This window comes from Cannabis sativa, chromosome 4 (genome assembly GCF_029168945.1).
Source record: "Cannabis sativa cultivar Pink pepper isolate KNU-18-1 chromosome 4, ASM2916894v1, whole genome shotgun sequence".
NCBI lineage: Eukaryota > Viridiplantae > Streptophyta > Magnoliopsida > Rosales > Cannabaceae > Cannabis > Cannabis sativa.
Window position 1 is genome coordinate 601,495 of NC_083604.1, and position 18,503 is coordinate 619,997.

The window sequence follows — 18,503 nt, forward strand, 5'->3', positions numbered from 1 at the left end:
AATAATACTTTTTTGGACCTTGTGTTGTTTTGAAAAAAAATTTAATTGGATTTTGTATTTTCTTAAATGGTACAAATAGAATCCTGAATTTATTTTTTGTCAAAATAAAACTTAATAATAATCTGATATAGAGATGTTGTGACAAAACTAGATATATTTTCTGTATTTTTCGTGTTAGAAATAGTCTATAAGTTAGTTATATTAAAAAATAAAATTATCGAAAATTGAGGGTCTTATTTTTACCATCTTAGAAAATATAGATTTATAATATTATTTAATAAAACAGAAAGTCTAATTAATAACTTTTGTAAAATACAAGATCCAAGTGGTATTTACCTTTTATTTTAGTTGAAGAAAAGGCAAATGATTCAATATTTAACGTTAGATTTAACATTTTTATTTATTTATTTATTTATTTCTTTTAAATTTATGAATTGTTAGTTTTATACAATTGTTGGGAGTTAAACAATGTCGTTTTTGTGTTTGGTTTTGGAATAATTCTACAACGACCGTTGCTATTGGACACTAGTGGTGCCTAACAACTTTTAGGCATGTCACCTTACGATTGGCTAACGATACTCTCTAAAAGTTATTATATTAAACTATATGAGACTTGTTTAACCCGTTTAATAAAAGGATCGTGTTCGGGTTGATACGGCTAACACAAAATTAACCCGTTAATGACCTATTTAAAGTTATTTTAGTACTTTAACATGTCATAAATGAGTTATAAACGTGTCGAATACTTCATAACATGTTATTAATTGACATGTTAAACAAAATATGCTTACAAACGGGTTGTGTTTGGGTTTTATTTTTTGACACGATTATTAAATGGGTCATGTTCGGGTCGAGCATGTACTTGTTATAGATGGTCTTTACACGACACGAATACGAATAGCCACCACTAACTGCGTGGAAGCTGCACTAGCAGCTGGAGATGCTACTGGAGCTGATTATTGGACAAATGTGTCAGGAGCAACACTACTAGTTGTGGGAATATCATACTCAAGTAGGCTGTCGCCATAGTGGGACTTAGCGAATATGCCATTGGAGCTTGAAATTGCACGCTAGGAGGGGGTACCCCTCCCGATGGCTGGGTTACTGCCTGGTGACTTCCTTCCGAATACTGTGTCCCATGAGCATAGTTTGGGCCTCCTACCTGGTTATCCTAAAAAAACAGTGATTTGAACTTCTTCAAAGTTAATGTACTTTTGGGCTTGTTTTTTGAAATCTTTTAAACTACTCGCACCCTCATGTTGAAGCTCGTTCCAAAACAGGGTGCCTGTCTGAATGTCAGTTTGTAGTAGGGCAAATTGTTGCCCATTGTCTACCTTTGAATTTCTTAGTGAACATTTTCAAGGTTTCCGTGTGCAATTATATGATATTAGTTAGGGCACTGACTTGGAAGTTAATTTTCCTAAATTCAACAAACTATTTCCAGAAGTTCGTCTCTAACTTGTTCCAACAACTCACGGAGTCTAGTTTCATTTTTTTAAACCAGTCTTCAGCAGATCCTCCCAATGAGTATGGTAGAGGCAGTTCGTGGTGGTTTGTCTCGGTCTCGGTTCGTGGTGTGGTGGCGTCATTTAATGAGCTTCTGGTTGTGCGAGGGTTAGGTGGCGACGGTGGCGATGGTGGTTGAGAGAAGCTGAGGAGGAGGAAGAGAGAAATATTTGGGTAGGTGAGGTTTGGGGGATGTGTGGTTGAGTTTTGGGTAGATGAGGAGGTTCGTGGTGGAGGAAAGAATGTTCGGTGGTGATGGTATGCGTGAGCAACGGTCGGTTTAAAAAGCGAGCTTCTTTTTTTTTTTTTTAAAAAAAAAATAAGTCTTTAAATTTGCTATAATTATTTGAACATTAAAAAAATTAGAGTATTATATCAAATATCATATAATTTAAGAACAAAAACATTCTTAGTTAATAAATAATGTAAAATATAATTTTTTTTTTAAATTTGCTCAAACTATTTGTGCTATTAATATGGTAATGAGTTATATTAAAAAAAACTCGTATTATTTTAAAATTGTGTGTATATAATACATAAATACATAAAATTATAATAAAATAAAGCAATGAATAATTGAGATTTTAAATAAAAAAGATAAGAAGTAAAACTTGTTTAATAAAATTGTATATTAAATATGTTAAAATATAATTATATTATACATGTATAGTGTATAATATATATGTTCAGTCAGTTTTCGGTTTAATCGATCCGTTTGCCATTGACACTAAAACTGACCGTGCAAATGTAGTTTTAACCGAAAACAGTTTTTTCAGTTTTTGATTTTTTCGGTATTGAGACGGTCGATGTATTCGGTTTGGTTGGTTTCTTGAATTTTCTGCTCACCCCTAGGTGATGGTTGGTAGTCTCGGTGCTTGGGTCTGTGTGGTCTCGGTGGTACGAGGAAGGGAGAGTATTTTGGGTAGAAAAAAAAATAATAGCATTTAATTATATAAATTAATTAGGAGTTTAAATTTTGTTAGGGAATATTTTTTTAAGCATGTAAAATGAAATTTCCCTTTCAATATCATGTTTACTCAACTCATCAAAGTTTTAGTGAAATATTTAAAGTAGTATTACCGTCAACTTTCTATTACAACCTCTTAGTTAACCTCCGTGTTCAAAAACTCATGCCGAAATATTTTTTTTTTGAATTTTTTTCATGGCGGTGTTTGTTATGCTTACAACACCATGCCTACAAATTTTTGAAAAATTTCGAATAGTTTATAGTGTAAAAAATACATTTAAATTTTTTTAAACATGTGTGGTAAACTGGAATATTAAGAACTCTGTTTTTTATAATGTAAACTATTTGATTTTTTTTTTTTTTAATTTACAACGATGATAATATAACTATAATTAATACCTTTATATAAAAAATTTGAAAAAAAAAATATTTCGACATATGATTTTGGACGTAGAGGTTGACTAAAAGATTATAATAAGAGGTTGTAATTAGCACTCCTCAAAAAATTATTCTCAAAAGCAGAAAGATTCCTAATCCACATGTTGTAGATTACATCCGCCGCACCGACAATCACAACAAGAACTTAATGCAGCATAGACTGATTAAACATTGCTTTCTATATGGTAAATTATTTCGAATTTCTTAAACTTTACAATATATTTTAAATAATTATAACATACACAATTATAAAAAAAATTAGACTAAATTTTTTTCCCTGAATGTCGAAACAAGAGTGCATTGTAGAAGTACCCAATACTATGAGGCACCAATAGTACCCAACACTTTCTATAGTTGACACCTTATAATTGGTTATCAATATTCTCTATAAGTTATTTTATTAAGTTATATCGAATTCACTTTTTAATTACATTAATAATGGTATAATACCAATAAAGATATTAGACACCAATAATACCTCTTAACAATTTTTATATTTTTCTCTCCATCATACAAAATCAAAATAGAATTAAGAAAAAAGGTCAAAAATTAGAAAAAGCTCCCGCCAAATTGTAAATGTTGTTTCCCTCCACAGCGAAACCGGCTACAGCCGGTACCCTTCTTCGAATTGAATCAGACTCACTCCTTTATAAAATGCCCAAAACACAACTCAGTTTCAGTTTTATCTAAACACCTCTTCAGTCGGTTCCCGGTCATCGTTTTCTTCTCACCAAGAAACAAAGAGAAGAACAATCTCGCTTCTAGGGTTTTCTCTCTGGTTCATGAAGCTTTATCCAATCTAGGGTTTCGATTGTTCTATGATATCAGTAGTTGTAGTAGCAGTAGCAGAGAGTAGCCGAGAAGATGAGCGCCGTCAACATTACAAACGTCGCCGTTTTGGATAACCCTTCCGCTTTTCTTAACCCTTTTCAGTTCGAAATTTCTTACGAGTGTTTGACTCCTCTTAAAGACGGTAAACTAAAATTTCTCTGTTCTGATCTTTTTTTTTTTCTTTTGGTTTTTTTTTTTTAATCGTTGAGCATATTTGGTTTATTTTAGGGTTTTTGAGATTAAGATTCAGCTGAAGTTGATGCGATTTGAGTTTTAGTTTATTTATATTATTTGCTCAAATATAGCTAAGAAATTTCGAAAGAGAAATGATTATTTAAAGAACAGATGAACTTTTTATAATATTTGCTCAAATATAGCTAAGAAATTTCGAAATAGAAATGGTTATTTGAAGAACAGATGAATTTTGCTTTTTGATTTTGGTTGTTTAGGAATGGTGATGAGTAGGTAAGTTGCGAAAATGAGGATTATTTATTGTTTTGATCAGAATTTGCTGTGGTTTATGAGTGGCTTTTATTATATTTTAGAATTTTGAGTCCAAATCTGCTATTTGACATGTTGTTACAAGGCCTGAAAATTATTGATTTTGAATCCAAATACTGGCTTCATTTCAAGATTTACACCAAATTCATCGCATAAGATTTATCTTTCTGTGTTATTTTTTGAACAAAAATATGTTCTATTGAGTTTGCTTTGTGGAGGCATTTCATGTAACCTCATCCTTAATTTTGACTGAAGATAGATTTCGCCATTTCTGAACTGGATATCAAACTAAAAAACTTTTTTTTTGGTATTTTGAAGAATTTTAATGTTTTTCATATTCGTTCTGTTGTAATAGAATAAATAAATTAACAACTCTGTTTACTGCTTTTAGTTTATGGTGTTTGTTCAAGATTAATTGTCATTCTTGATTTTTGATATCATTTATCAATTGGTTTCATGAAAGTGATCTAAGTGTGTTTCTCAAGTATGTCTTTTTTTGCATGTTAGAGCTTCAAAGTTATGGACCTGTGGTTTAATAGGTCTCTAACTATAGCTATTGTTTTATCTTTAGACCGTTCGATCATCATGATGTTATCTATTGGGCTGTAATTTAGTTGCCACTTGCCTAGAATCCTTCATTAGGTGATAAATTGTGATACAAAAATAATTATTTTCAAATGTGACTTGAAATAAGCTTTCGGGACATTGCCCTGCGATCATTTTCTAAAAATTTGTTTAAATGATGTACTCATACCCTCATTAGCTAAATCTTTCTGATCATTTGAGATAATTAGTGGGGTGTTTTGGGGGAGCATAGGGATAGGATTACCTACCACTAAGTAAATGATGGTTTTTTAAATGTTCATAGTCTTAAGCATCTTGATTTGTCAAAATTTGATATACCACTTTGTACATAAAGGAAATGCTTACACTTCTATGTTTGAAACTTGTACAAAGTTGGAAGAATAATCTGTGTAGGTGAAATAGAGCTATTTTTGCTATATTGCTGTCTTGTAATTTATTGTTATGAGTTTATACCAACCTCTTTAATTCAATTTACTGCAATTCATATGCTCATATATAAATCCTCACCAACAAAAACAAGCTCTTACGTTAACAACCTTATTTGACTTGCTCTTAATTTGTTTCAGACTTGGAATGGAAACTCACTTATGTGGGTTCTGCTGAGGATGAGACATATGATCAGCTTTTAGAGAGTGTACTTGTTGGTCCTGTTAATGTTGGCAACTATCGCTTTGTTCTTCAGGTAAATTCCGTGACTATTGGTTAGCTAGGCTTGAATTGCCAATTGCTTGTGAGAAACTAAATTTTTGTTATTTCTTGTCAAATTCCTTCAGGCAGATCCACCAGACCCATCAAAAATCCGAGATGAAGATATCATTGGCGTTACAGTACTACTATTGACTTGTTCTTATGTGGGACAAGAGTTTATTAGAGTTGGTTACTACGTGAACAACGATTACGGTGAAGAACAGCTGAGAGAGGAACCGCCACCAAAGCTTTTGATTGATAAAGTTCAAAGAAATATTCTAGCTGACAAACCAAGGGTAACAAAGTTCCCGATCAATTTTCATCCCGAGAACAATGAAACCAGTGACCAGCCCCCTGCTTCTTCACCCGATCAACTTACTGAGGTCAATGGTGCTGATGTAAACGTCCCCGAAACCAATGGTGCTGAAGAAAACGTCCCTGAAATCAACGGAACTGAAGAAAAACCACCCGTCTCATCTTCATGATAACCAACAACATGTTGTAAGTTGAAAGTGACTGCATAACAAAGTATATCGCTATTGACTTTTTTTTGCATAGGAGATCATTTCGGGTGGCTAAGCTTAATAGAGTTCTTCACAAAATTTCAAGGATCTCCCCCTTTTTCGACTGGTACGCTTTCTCTCTCTCGAGTATCAAGTGGAAGTTGTTATGATCTGATTTCTCCTGAGATTCATGAGAGTACAAGTTCAGTTCAAATATATTGTAATGTCACATATGTTGCCTCTCAAAATTTTGTGTTTTAAAGATTTGTTGTTAGAACTATGATGTGGTAGTGAAAATTAGATGAAAAAAAGGCCTGAAATTTTCTGAGCAGTAATGTAATTCCACCATTTGTGTCTTGTAAACAATTTTTAATTTGGTCTTAAATGTTATTAAAACATATTTTGGATGAAAAAACTAAAAAAAATTGAAAAATAAATAACCATTATACATACTAAATTAACTATTTTTTTTTCCATGAAATTTAAAACTCATGCAAAAGTATTTTCAAATATACAACTAAATTAACTATTTTTTTGCATGAAATTTAAAACTCATGCAAAAATATTTCAAATAAGGGTATTTTTTTTGGTGACAAAATAATTTAAGAGAAGTGTTAATTATAACTTTCTATTACAATTTCTTAGTCAATTTTTATGTTTGAAATCACATATCGTATTTTTTTTAATTTTTTTTATAGCGGTATCTGTTATAGTTATAGTATTATTCTTATAAATTTTTGAAAAATTTTGAATAGTTTATTATCGAAAATAGAGTTCTTAATATTTAAGTTTATCACTCGTGTTTGAAAAATTTTAAATGTATTTTTGGTACTGTAAACTATTTGAATTTTTTTTTAAAAATTTACAAAAATAATATTGTAAGTTTAACGAACTTTGCTATGAAAAAATTATTTTGTCATGTGGCATGGAAGTTGACTAAGAGATTGTAATAGGAGGTTGATAGTAGCACTCATATCACTTATTATCTCTTTGGGGCCATGTGTTATTGAAAATTTCGACAATAAAACTATGAGAACATTTGTAACGAATACCATGTATGAGCTCAACTAAGATCAATTAGGAGAACAATACATCTTTTAGGGTTTTTAAATTCATACACGATAAGGATACTTAATCAAAGAAAGGTATCGAAACCAAATCTAATAAGTTGGAATCCAATTCTGGCCATTAAAGAATCCACTCGAGTAGAAATCACAACACTACCATGCAGAGAGAAACACGACTAACAATTTTGATAGGATTCAAATTTCTGAAAGTTGATTTGTTAAATAAAATCTTTTAAAGTGTCATAGGAAAGTAAGAAATCACAACACTACCAAAAGTTATAACATTCTCACTAAACTCAATAAAAAGGTAAATCTTTATATTGAATTAGATTAAATCAAATATTCTCATTAAATCTGAATCTATAAAAGGTTAATTATGATTACATAAAAGGTTAATTTGAATCTATAAAACATTAATTATGATACTATAAAAGGTTGATCTGAATCTATAAAAAAAGTCAATTATGATACCATACTCCCCAACGCGTAAATCTTTGTCAAATTTTAGTTTGGTCAAATTTTTTGACAACATGGATTTTTATGGGCAAAATTAGGCACGTGAGACTATTTTGAATCATTTACAAATTATTCTTACAAAGAACCAAAGAGGTATTTAAATTATTAAAAAAAATAGTTATTTAATGAAAAATAAAGGAATCAAAAATGGTTTTGTGGAATTTATTTTATAGAATATGTTACTTCTTGTGTTACTTAACAAGTCTTTTTAGTATTTATGGATTACTAAAGCATAATAGTACATCGTTCCACTTTTTTTTTTTTTTTTTTTTTTTGACAAAGTGATTAGAATCACTCATAAATTTACGACGCCCACGTCCGCCACCGGCACTGGAGCTTCCTCGAACCAAGATAGCTCATCGTCTAACCGTAGAGCATGCTTTGCCAAGTCATGGGTCGCTAAATCTCAGAGCGAGCCACATGGGACAAAACTGCTCCCGGAAATTTAGACAATAAAGCTATAACATCTTCAAACAACGCTCCTAACTTGTTGAAATACATCTCCCCGTTATTGATAGCCGTCACCAAAGCTAACGAATCTGAATAAACTGAAAACAAATCAGAAAATCAGAAAATTTTATTAGAAAATTATCAATCCAATCAAAACACTCAAAACTCAAAACCTGGAAAACTAGATCCCCATATAAAATACTATAACTAGCCAAAGGGGAACCCTTTGGCTAGTATCAACTTAACTCTTGTATTTTACTTCATCATCATCGTAGGAAATTTTGATGTGTAATCTAGTAATAACAAAAAAACCATGCAATGCTCCCATCCTAGAATATCAAAAGTTTACTTTGAAAATTATCACAATAATAAAGTAAGCAACGAATAATGTACTTCAATCACCTTGATTATTAATTATTAGTGTAATTCAATACAATGAAACAAAATAACTTGATTATTAAGCATTAATGACTCATTTATTTCATAATCCTTCCCAAAATAGACAAAATCAACCATTTTAATTCATTATTAATGTCCCCATTTCTAAAATATTACAAATTCCTTTATTGTACTTATCCCAAAAAAACAATTTTTAAAGCTATTTATTTATGGTAAACTTGATTATAATCAATCTATATTGAATTGAAAATTACTTAAAATAATCCAATTCAGTTATTATCACATAATTATTCCTATTTTAATTTCCAAAAGACAAGTTGTAAAACTTTCAAAAATTGTATCCTTTTAAGTTAACATAAAAATATTTATAATGAAACCTTCCTATACGACATAGATTACAAATCAAATTTCGTAAAATTTGACTTCCCAAATATATCTGAACACGATAAATTAGTGTTCCCACCTCCTTTTATTACAAAATCTTCGTATTTATTAATCTTCAAATTACTTGATTAAGTTTAAATAATAAAACTAATTATCAATAAATAAAATCATAATCTAATTATACAAGTCTCCCAACTAAATTAAAGTTACATGATAAAACTAGTTTTAAGCCTACTTCCTCTTATTTTTCCACAAAAGCAACAATGAAACATAATATAAAACCCTATAAAACAATCCCCAAACAACCAAAATCACCAAATATTCCCACTTATTACTCAACTCATTAATCCCCATCTCCTTCAACACATCCAAACCATTCTTCAAACAAGTACCACTCGTCACATTCACACCCACCGCCGAACTCAAATTCCCCAAAACCGCCTCCTTCACAGTCGCCGGAGCACCACCAAAAGGTGTCATATCAAACAAATCCACTCCCCTCTCAAAACACCTTTTTGGGTCTTCAAATTCACTCATCATAACACCCTCATAAGGATACTTAATCAAAGAAAAGTAATGAAACCAAATCCAATAACTGGGAATCCGATTCCGGCTAATGAAGAATCCACTCAAGAGTAAAAAGTAAGCTGAGACTGACACAACCACCGTGTAACCTACCAACACATGTGAAACTAAACCGGAGAGAAACACTACTAATGAGTTTCCGGCCCAGAATGAGCCGGAAACTACACACAGGTAAAAAACAAAACCCCGAATTCCTCCGGCGAGTCCCACTGCCCAAAATGTGGCTGTGGAAAAAGCTATTGAGAGAATCAGAAGAAGTGGGAGGATTGTTATGGATTGAGAGAATGCATAGGAGAGTTTTCTGTAAGAATTGAAGGAAGTTTCTCTGGTGAAGATGAATCTTTCTTGGAGTAAAAGAGGAAGAGATTGACAACTTGAAAAGTAAGTTGTGGAAATGGCGAAAGCAAAAAAACTCATTCTTTCTCTAATCCCTTTACTTGAATCATCAAGACGCCAATAAATTGTTGATAATAAAAGACCGGTTGTTAAAACAGTGATTAAACGAGTCAAGAACAGTACTGGTGTTCTCCTAGAATTGAGAATTGAACGCTTAGTCAAAACCATAATTTCAATCCAAATTGGATTCGCAAATTTTTCAACACCGGAGATTAATTTTCCGTTGCCGGAAATAATCGGACTTGATATAGAGTTTTCATTGCTAGAAATTGTAAAGTTCCCTTTTGAAATTCTTGCTTTTAATGCCTCTTTAAGTACTGGAAATTGCCTGTAGTCGTCTTCGTCGCCGGCACCGGCGCCGGTAAATACAGCGATTCCGGTAGGGGAGTTTTCGAGCTCGGAAATCAAATCGAGCACGAACTCGACCGGATTCGCGTTTTCGGGAATTGGGTAACCGAGATTAGAGCAAAATTGAGTGAGTTCAGTGGAAGAACCGCCGTTATAAGCTATTTTTCCACCGGAAAGGAAAATCAAACGGTCAAGTAATCCGATTATCCGGTAACTTGGTTGATGAACAGACATAACAATTAAGCTTCCACTCTCATCAGCAATTCTTCTAAGAACTTTCACCACCATGAAAGCACTAGTTGAATCCAAACCCGAAGTGGGTTCATCCAAGAACAACAGAATCGGATCATGAATTGCTTCAATTCCAATCGAAACCCTCCTTCTTTCTCCGCCGGAAATTCCCCTTTTACCCTCGTCGCCGATTATGGTATTGGCAACGTTTCTCAAACCCAATTGTTCCATCAACGATTGGACTCTGTTTCTCTTCTTTAAAGACCCAATTGATCTCGGTAGCCGGAACTCCGCCGCAAAATTGAGGGTTTCTTCGACTGTAAGCATCGGAAAAAGAAGATCGTCTTGCATTACATAACCAGTAATGGATTTAGAGAGTTTTGAATCTATAATCTCTCCGTTTAGAGTGATTGTTCCTTTTAAGCTCTGTTTCTCGATTCGATTAGCTAAAGCATCGATCAATGTTGTTTTTCCCGAACCGCTTGCTCCCAATAGAGCTAAAATCTCGCCGTCGTGTACTTCGCCGGAGATGTTATCGAGGAGTGTTTTCTCTGCCGGTGGTACGGCGCCGGCGTTGTTTCGTCGGAGAAAATTGTACCCTTTGGGACGATGAAGCTTTACTCTATATGTAAGGTTGGTGAAACTCAGTACGAAGGAAAGTGGGCGTTGCCGTTGTTGGTTACCGGCGGTGAGATTTCCGGTTATGTTGATGATTTCTTCTTCTTGTGATAATACGATGTCGTTTTTGGGTGCAGATTGAATTAATTCCATTTTTATTGTTTTTTTTAATATTATTATTTTTTTAAAATAAATAAATAAAATTAAGATTGAGGCTCTTTCTTATATAGTTTTTATGAAATAAGTGCCAAAATAATTATAAGAAGTTTCTTTTGCTTTAAGTTTTCGAGATTATTATTTATGTATTTTTTTATAACTTTAGAAGTTTTCGAGATTCTTTGTGTTAAAGTTTAAGATTATTATGGATGTGTGTACGTATTTTTTGTAGTCATGCATGCATGCATTAATTGTAAAAATGTAAGTAAGGTGGTAACGTATACGTATAAATTAGAAAAAATTACACTTTATACTCTTTTTATATTCTCTTTTATTTTTACCCTCTTTTTTAAAATCTATCATTTTTATCTCTTTTTTTAAACATTGTACCAATTTTGCCTATGTTACTTCAAGGTACTCTCCAGGGTATTTTAAGTACAATACATATAAAAAGAGGTATGTTTCAGATAAATATAAAATTAAAGGTAAATTTGATTAATTGATTAATAAAAGGGTATTTCTCAACTTATTCCAATAAATTAATTAATTAAGAAGAGTTTTCTTTTTTATATGGGATTTTGGTGATTAGTACTTACCTACCTTCCTTCCAAAATGTACATTATCATTATTATTACAATAACCAAATGGAAAAAAATAAGTATTATGTAAAATAAGATAAAGGAATAGTTGTATACATTTATAATAGTATTTTTCAAGATCAGAAAAAGAAAATGTATAATTTTGCTTTCGAGCTAGGTGGGCCATAAGCATTTGCTTAGGATCATACTTGTATTATTATAAAAGAATAATTATATAAGGTACAATTTTTTGTAAAATATTTATATTTTTATGTTCAAAGAATGTTATTTTATATTTTTACAGTTTTTCAAAAAATAATACGAAAACAACATATAATCAACATGAAAATAACAATAAAAAAATAACATACAGATAAAAAAAAATTAACAACAAATTAACAAGATTACAATATAAAAATACTGTATTTTTTGTAAATAAAATTAGAAAAATCATAAAAATATTTAAAATTCCGTGAAACCGTATTTTTGTAATTTTTGTTGTTTTTATGTTTTTGTGAAATAATCCCTATTATAAATAATATTGCTATTAAGCACTAATGGTTCATTTCTAGATATGTTGCTTTGTTATTAGCTAGCGTTATCCTTTTAAAGTTATCAATTAAACTATATAAGACTTGATATTTAGTTAGATTAATATTAATATTGATACATAAAAGGGTGTTAGGCACTATTGTTACCTGTTAGCATTTTTCTATTATAAATAGTAAATAACATTTTGAATTATGTGTTTTATAAAAATTAACAATGACAAATTGGACTTTATATTTTTTAAAATGGTACAAAATAGTACCTTGAGTTTAATTTTTTATATTTATTTTTACGATGATTAACTTGAAGACAATTTTTATTGCGAATAAATGCAAAAGAAAATATACCTAATTTTGTCATAACAATTTTATATTAGGTTATTATTACCTTTTATTTTGACAAAAAAATAGTTTTTTTTTTTTTTTTGAAATTAGTTCAGAGTATTATTTTGTATCATTTTAGAAAATATAAGATCTAATTTATGATTTAATAAAATAGAAAGTCTAATCGATAATTTTTTTAAAATACGATGTCGAAAATATTATTTACTTTATATATAAATAAATAGTAAAAAATTGAGAAATTTCCATAAAAATTTGGTGTTGTTTGATACTACCAAAAATCAAATCATATAATACACATGAGATGAAATAGCATAAGGTAATGAACCTAGCTCCACTAAAAATTTGTGGATGTTTGATACTACCAAAAATAATAAATACTAGATGTCAAAACATTATTCGAACAAACCATTATGTTTTAAGATTTTATGTTTGGTTGGTATAAGGGCAAAGAAAAGTAGAAAAAAATAATAATATGTAAAAATGAAAGAGAGATTCACAAAATTGTGGGAGGAGTTAATCGATTAAAATTTTGAAAAGATAATTCTATAATATAAAATTAATGTCATATTTTCCACTTTTACATGAAATTTTGAGAAGTTAATCGATGAAAAGTATTGTTATTTGATATTTTAAGGTGCTTAACACTATATTAATGTGACTATTTGATATTTTAAGATGTCCAACATTACACTAATGTGATTAGAACCGATATACATTAATAATTCCATTACCACTTCTTTAAAAAGAGTCTCGTCTTTCGCAAATAATAAAGAAATTGGGTTTTGTAAAATGAGAATTTTGTGCGATGGTCTAAGATGTTTGGGCTAATCTTGAATTTGATGTTTTATAATTGATTAGTGGTTTCTTGTATTATTTATTAAATTAAAATATATGAGATTTAATATTAAAATAAATACCAAAATTTAAAATAAAAGGTATTCTTTAACAATTCTCTTGTAATAATTATAAGAAGATGTAAACTATTTTTGCATGAATTAACTTAAATAACAATTTGTTTTCTTGTCAAAAATAATAATAAATAAATATTAATACTGAACATCACTAAGGTGGGTATTTCAGTTGTTTTTTCTTTTATTGTTGTGTTTTGCATTTAATGTCGTTCATGCTGTTGTTGAGTCGTTTTTTCATTTAATGTCGTTCATTTTGTTGTTGAGTCGTTTTGTGTATTCAATGTTGTTCATTGTCGTTTTTTGCATTTATTGTCGTTTTAAGTCAAGTCATATTACCATAGTTTGATATTTATTTGAAAAAGCAAAGATCATTAAACATAAACATAACAATTCCTAAATTAGTTAATAAAATCTAAACAAATACCTTTTGAGTTTTGAAAAATGTTACCAAAGTAGCTTAATTTTGAATAATCATGTAATTCTAATTTCTAACAACTTTTAAGAGATTTTATGAAGAACAAAAAATTACTGCAAAATTCTTGAAATAAATACAGTAAATAGTAGTAGCATAAGTATTTAAAATTTTGACTATGTAAGCGGTATAAATATCTAATATTAGTAAAATTGTAATTTTTTTTTTCTTTTCAGTTTCGTTAGTACAGACTCTATTAGTATATTAAATAGGACACATATAAGGTCTATATTTTATCATTGAGTTTGGACAAAAAGATGTAGTATGAGTTATATGTTTAAATCTTCTTTTAACAAATTTAACCTAAGTTTGCAAAAATTATAATTTACAAATGTCAAATACTTATGCCACTAAAAAAAAACCATTAAATTTATGAAACTTTAAATACTTTTGCACTAATCATCCAAAATAAATATTTTTCTCAATACATCATTCGTCCTTTTTACTATTTCAAAAATAAACCAAATATTATTTTGTAGGTAGTTTTGGTTCAATTAAGTATTTATATCGAATGTCTTTTGAAGGTGGTCTCAAGTTATTTTGTCTAAATTTTTGAGATAATTTGGTCTTATATAAGTTGTTTTGCTTGTAGCGACTCATATTATGACTTTGTATATCTTTAACTAGACAATTAGCTTGTTGACTAGAAGTTCCTCTACATCGACAATTATCATAGTGTGATTCAAATCACTCTCTCAAAAAAAATATTAATATAATATCTTTCTCCTTATCATATTCTTATTATAACTTATTATTACCATTACTATTTTTAATATATTAATTTTCTTCAAAGTCTTTGGTTTTCTTTCATTGAGGGAAGTATATAAGATGGAAAGAGATAGGTTTGGATCTAGTATACTTTTTGGCCTAAAATTATATTTTATTATTGAAATATATTTTATAAGTCTATTATTAAGGATCGTAGCAATAATTAATTCTATACTTGGAGAGCAAGTAAAATTTATTATGAGAAGTAAGTACTTTTTAATATTTTGTTGACTTTTATTAAATAGGAAGTCCTCTTTAGTAATTCCCTAAGAGCTCTTTAGCAAAAAATTCTCTCTCTCTCTCTCTCTCTCTCTTGTTTTTTATTTTTTATTTTATAATAACAATATTTCATATATATATTTATAGAAAATTCTAAAATACAAACCGTAAAAAGAGTATACTAATGCACCTTTATTTATCTATTTTGATATTCGAGAGATTTTATTAATCTAATATTTTTTTAATAATTGTGTATATTATAGTTATTTAGACATCTTCTAAAATTTAGAAAATTGTAGACAAATTTAACACGTTGAAAACATAGTTCAAACTTCAAATAGTCTAGGCTAATTAGGATTTTTCCCCCCCAAATTTTAACATGTACCAAATCATGCTCCTTGAACTTTTTTTATTATTAAAAATTTCTCCTGAATTATTAAGATTGTTGAAGAATTTTTGTCTAGTTTCATTCAATTTTACTGTTTCAGTGATTCTTTATGTACTAAACCATGCTCCCTAAACTTTGATATCTACCAAATCATGTCCCTCGAACTTTGATATGTACTAAATTATGCCCCCTGAACTTTCATCCATGTTAGAATTTTTTTACTAAAATTGGACAAAAGTCTTTAAATTCAACAATCTCAATAGTTCAGGAGGTATTTTTAACGACCTTAAAAGTTCAGGGGGCATGATTTGGTACGTGTCAAAGTTCGGGGAGAAAAAATCTTAATTAGCCAATAGTCTATTGGACGCTTAACTCTTTTATACGTTTGTGAAATAGATTGTTTGTAACACTACTTTCTATATTGTAAATTATTTTGAATTTCTCAAAATTTAACAAAATATCTTAAATAATTATAACGTACATAATTAAGAAAAAAATTAGACTAAAACTAATATAATAATAAAAAGAATATTTTATTTTATTAAAAAATTAATATAATAATAAAAAATATTCTTTTTTAGTGCAATTTTTAGTGTTGTGATTAAAGTAAAAAAAGTTTTTGACACCAAATTTGATATTGGTGTGATACTAAATTTCGTGTCAAGATTGGAGATGCTCTAAATCATTTGGTAGTCTTTTGATGTCCTTTGACCTTTCGAGTAACCACGTGTTATTCTTAAAAATTACGGACAACAATATAATAAGATCATCTCTAATAAAAGTACATTCTCTACTGTTGCCAAAAATGCACACATTATTATAAAATATTATTTTTAAATTTTCTCATTTATTTACATACGATTTAACAACTTTTTATACAAAAGTGCTCCAATGATAGACAATTCAAAAAGTTACCAACATATAAGACAATTTAAATTAAATTTATAAAAAAAAAAATCAAAAGATAATAACAGGAACGTTGTCCTAACAACAACCAATTTAATTGTAGCTCTCTTCTCTTAAAAATTAAACTAAATTGATAAGGTCGACTCTAAATTAAGGTAAGTTCGGCCTGTGTCTAGAGCTCACTTATCTCAGGAGCCCACATTTTTTTTTCTTTTTAAAATTATATTTTTTTTTATTTATTTTAAAAAAACCACATATTTATCAAAATAAGGGTTCAAAAATATTTTTTTTTCTTTGACCTTCTAAATTTTAGGATCAGCTTTACTATGCCTATAGCCCATCCATCTTAGGGCCCCAAATAAAAAAAATATCTTTTTTTAAAAAATACATATATATTTTTTGATTATTTTTAAAAATACTATTTATTTTTATAATAAGGGTCCAAAGTCCATTACAAAGCTCAACGATAAGCATAAACTAATCAATATCGACAAAGGCGAGCAAACGACAACAAGGCTAACAGATTGACAAATCGAGACACATATGTCTATCGTAGTCATGGTCATTTTCAAGTACCATACATACCACCATAAAATAGAAGGTAAAGAACTAAAATAAGGATACAAACCCCAAAATCTCTAACAAGAGAAAATCCATAGCTGGAATGAAAAACCAAAGAAAAAAATAACAAATCTAAAATAGATCTAAAACAAAATAATAACAAAAAAAATAAAAACATGACCATAGAGCCCAAACGAACGGGAGAAGAAGAGTCATCCTGCCACCAGCAAGCTCTTGGCACTGGAGGGAACGCAGAATTGGACTACCTATCCACCTCAGCCCATCCCCATACTTCAAACGAAAAGGCAAAGGGCCAAAAATACCAAAAACGACCGAGCAAAGTCGACTGTCACGCTCGACCTCCCCACAACAGCGACTCGAAAAGCCATACTTATAGCTGACTTTCTCATTCTATTTGTGCAGGGAACCATGGCCATGAGAACCACCATCAACGGTCCCTCTCGGCTAGAGAGCACCTGACACACAACAAAGCCTGTAGCTGTGTCTCAAGCTGAGAAAAGAGAAGAAAAAGAGATTAAACCCTAGCTTAGAGAGAGAAGAGAGAAAAAACCCTAGAGAGAGAAGTTTTTTTGCATTTTGGAAAGGTCTATTTTCAGCTTTAAGATCACAATGAAGGACAGGACTTGGTAGTGTAAAAAAATTAGGGTCAATGCCATTTTAGACTCTGTATTTTACAAAAGTTACCAATTGAACCTTATGTTAAATGACAAAATAAACCTTATATTTTCTAAAATAGTAAAAATAGGACACTGAGCTCAATTTTTTAATAATTTCACTTTTTAATATAACTAACTTTAAGATAATTTTTAATACGAACAAATACAGAAAATATAACCAGTTTTGTCATAATATTTTTAGATTAGATTATTATTAAGTTTAATTTTGACAAAAAGTTAATTCAGGGTCCTATTTGTATAATTTTAAAAAATACAAGGTCAATTTTGTCATTTAACAAAATAAAAAGTATAATTGATAACTTTTACAAAATACAGAGTTCAAAAATACTATTTATTCATTAATAAAATACATTTTGAAGCGGCAAACAATAAATAGTTTAGCTACTCTTTTAAGACCACTTCTTAAATATTTTACAATTTTGACTAGTTTAGCTACCCTGTTAGGACTGCTCTTAAATGCCCTAGGCTATATATCATGTTATACAAAGAATAAATAGTTCATAAAGTAACTCATGTTCTTGGTTGCTACTTAATTATTGCCTTCATGCATTGTGTTGTGTGTCTCCTTTTTAAATAACCACGTATACATATAACAAAAAAAAAATATATTATCGCATTAAAAAATTCTACAATGTACTCGTTGAAAGAAGTTTATTGATGCGTATTTTTATATGCTTCGGTATTTTAAAAAAAAATTAGTCTATTCTTTTTTTGGGCATATACATTATACTTATTTAAGATATCTTATAAAATTTTGTAAAATTTAAAAAAATTTAACACGCCAAAAATATGATTCAAAGAGTCTGAAGCACGTATGACTTTTTTATTTTATATAAGTGTGAAATAGATGGTATAAATATTGATTTTTAAATTGTAAATTATTTCGGATTTTTCAAAATTTTATAAAAAATTTTAAATAACTATAATGGAAACGATTATAA

General features: G+C 29.5%; 2 protein-coding genes across 2 annotated transcripts; one reads left to right on the top strand and one right to left on the bottom strand.

The window, feature by feature from the left end:
• The first annotated feature begins 3,378 nt into the window (after positions 1–3,378).
• LOC115715115 (probable histone chaperone ASF1A) lies at positions 3,379–6,353 on the top strand. Its single transcript, XM_030643926.2, has 3 exons — positions 3,379–3,884; positions 5,395–5,510; positions 5,602–6,353. The coding sequence occupies exons 1-3, from the start codon at positions 3,776–3,778 to the stop codon at positions 5,998–6,000; spliced, it is 624 nt and encodes a 207-aa protein (XP_030499786.1). The 5' UTR covers positions 3,379–3,775; the 3' UTR covers positions 6,001–6,353.
• Positions 6,354–8,973: 2,620 nt separating this feature from the next.
• LOC115712194 (ABC transporter G family member 16-like) lies at positions 8,974–11,276 on the bottom strand. The gene has a single exon (XM_030640445.2). It carries the CDS (start codon positions 11,163–11,165, stop codon positions 9,066–9,068), a length of 2,100 nt encoding a protein of 699 aa, XP_030496305.2. The 5' UTR covers positions 11,166–11,276; the 3' UTR covers positions 8,974–9,065.
• Positions 11,277–18,503: the final 7,227 nt, after the last annotated feature.

Excerpts from the sequence above, each read along its gene's own strand:
- LOC115715115 (XM_030643926.2), top strand. The coding sequence starts at position 3,776 with ATGAGCGCCGTCAACATTACAAACGTCGCCGTTTTGGATAACCCTTCC. Across the intron at positions 3,885-5,394 it reads TTTGACTCCTCTTAAAGACG|ACTTGGAATGGAAACTCACT; the intron begins GTAAACTAAAAT and ends AATTTGTTTCAG. Across the intron at positions 5,511-5,601 it reads ACTATCGCTTTGTTCTTCAG|GCAGATCCACCAGACCCATC; the intron begins GTAAATTCCGTG and ends AAATTCCTTCAG.
- LOC115712194 (XM_030640445.2), bottom strand. The coding sequence starts at position 11,165 with ATGGAATTAATTCAATCTGCACCCAAAAACGACATCGTATTATCACAA.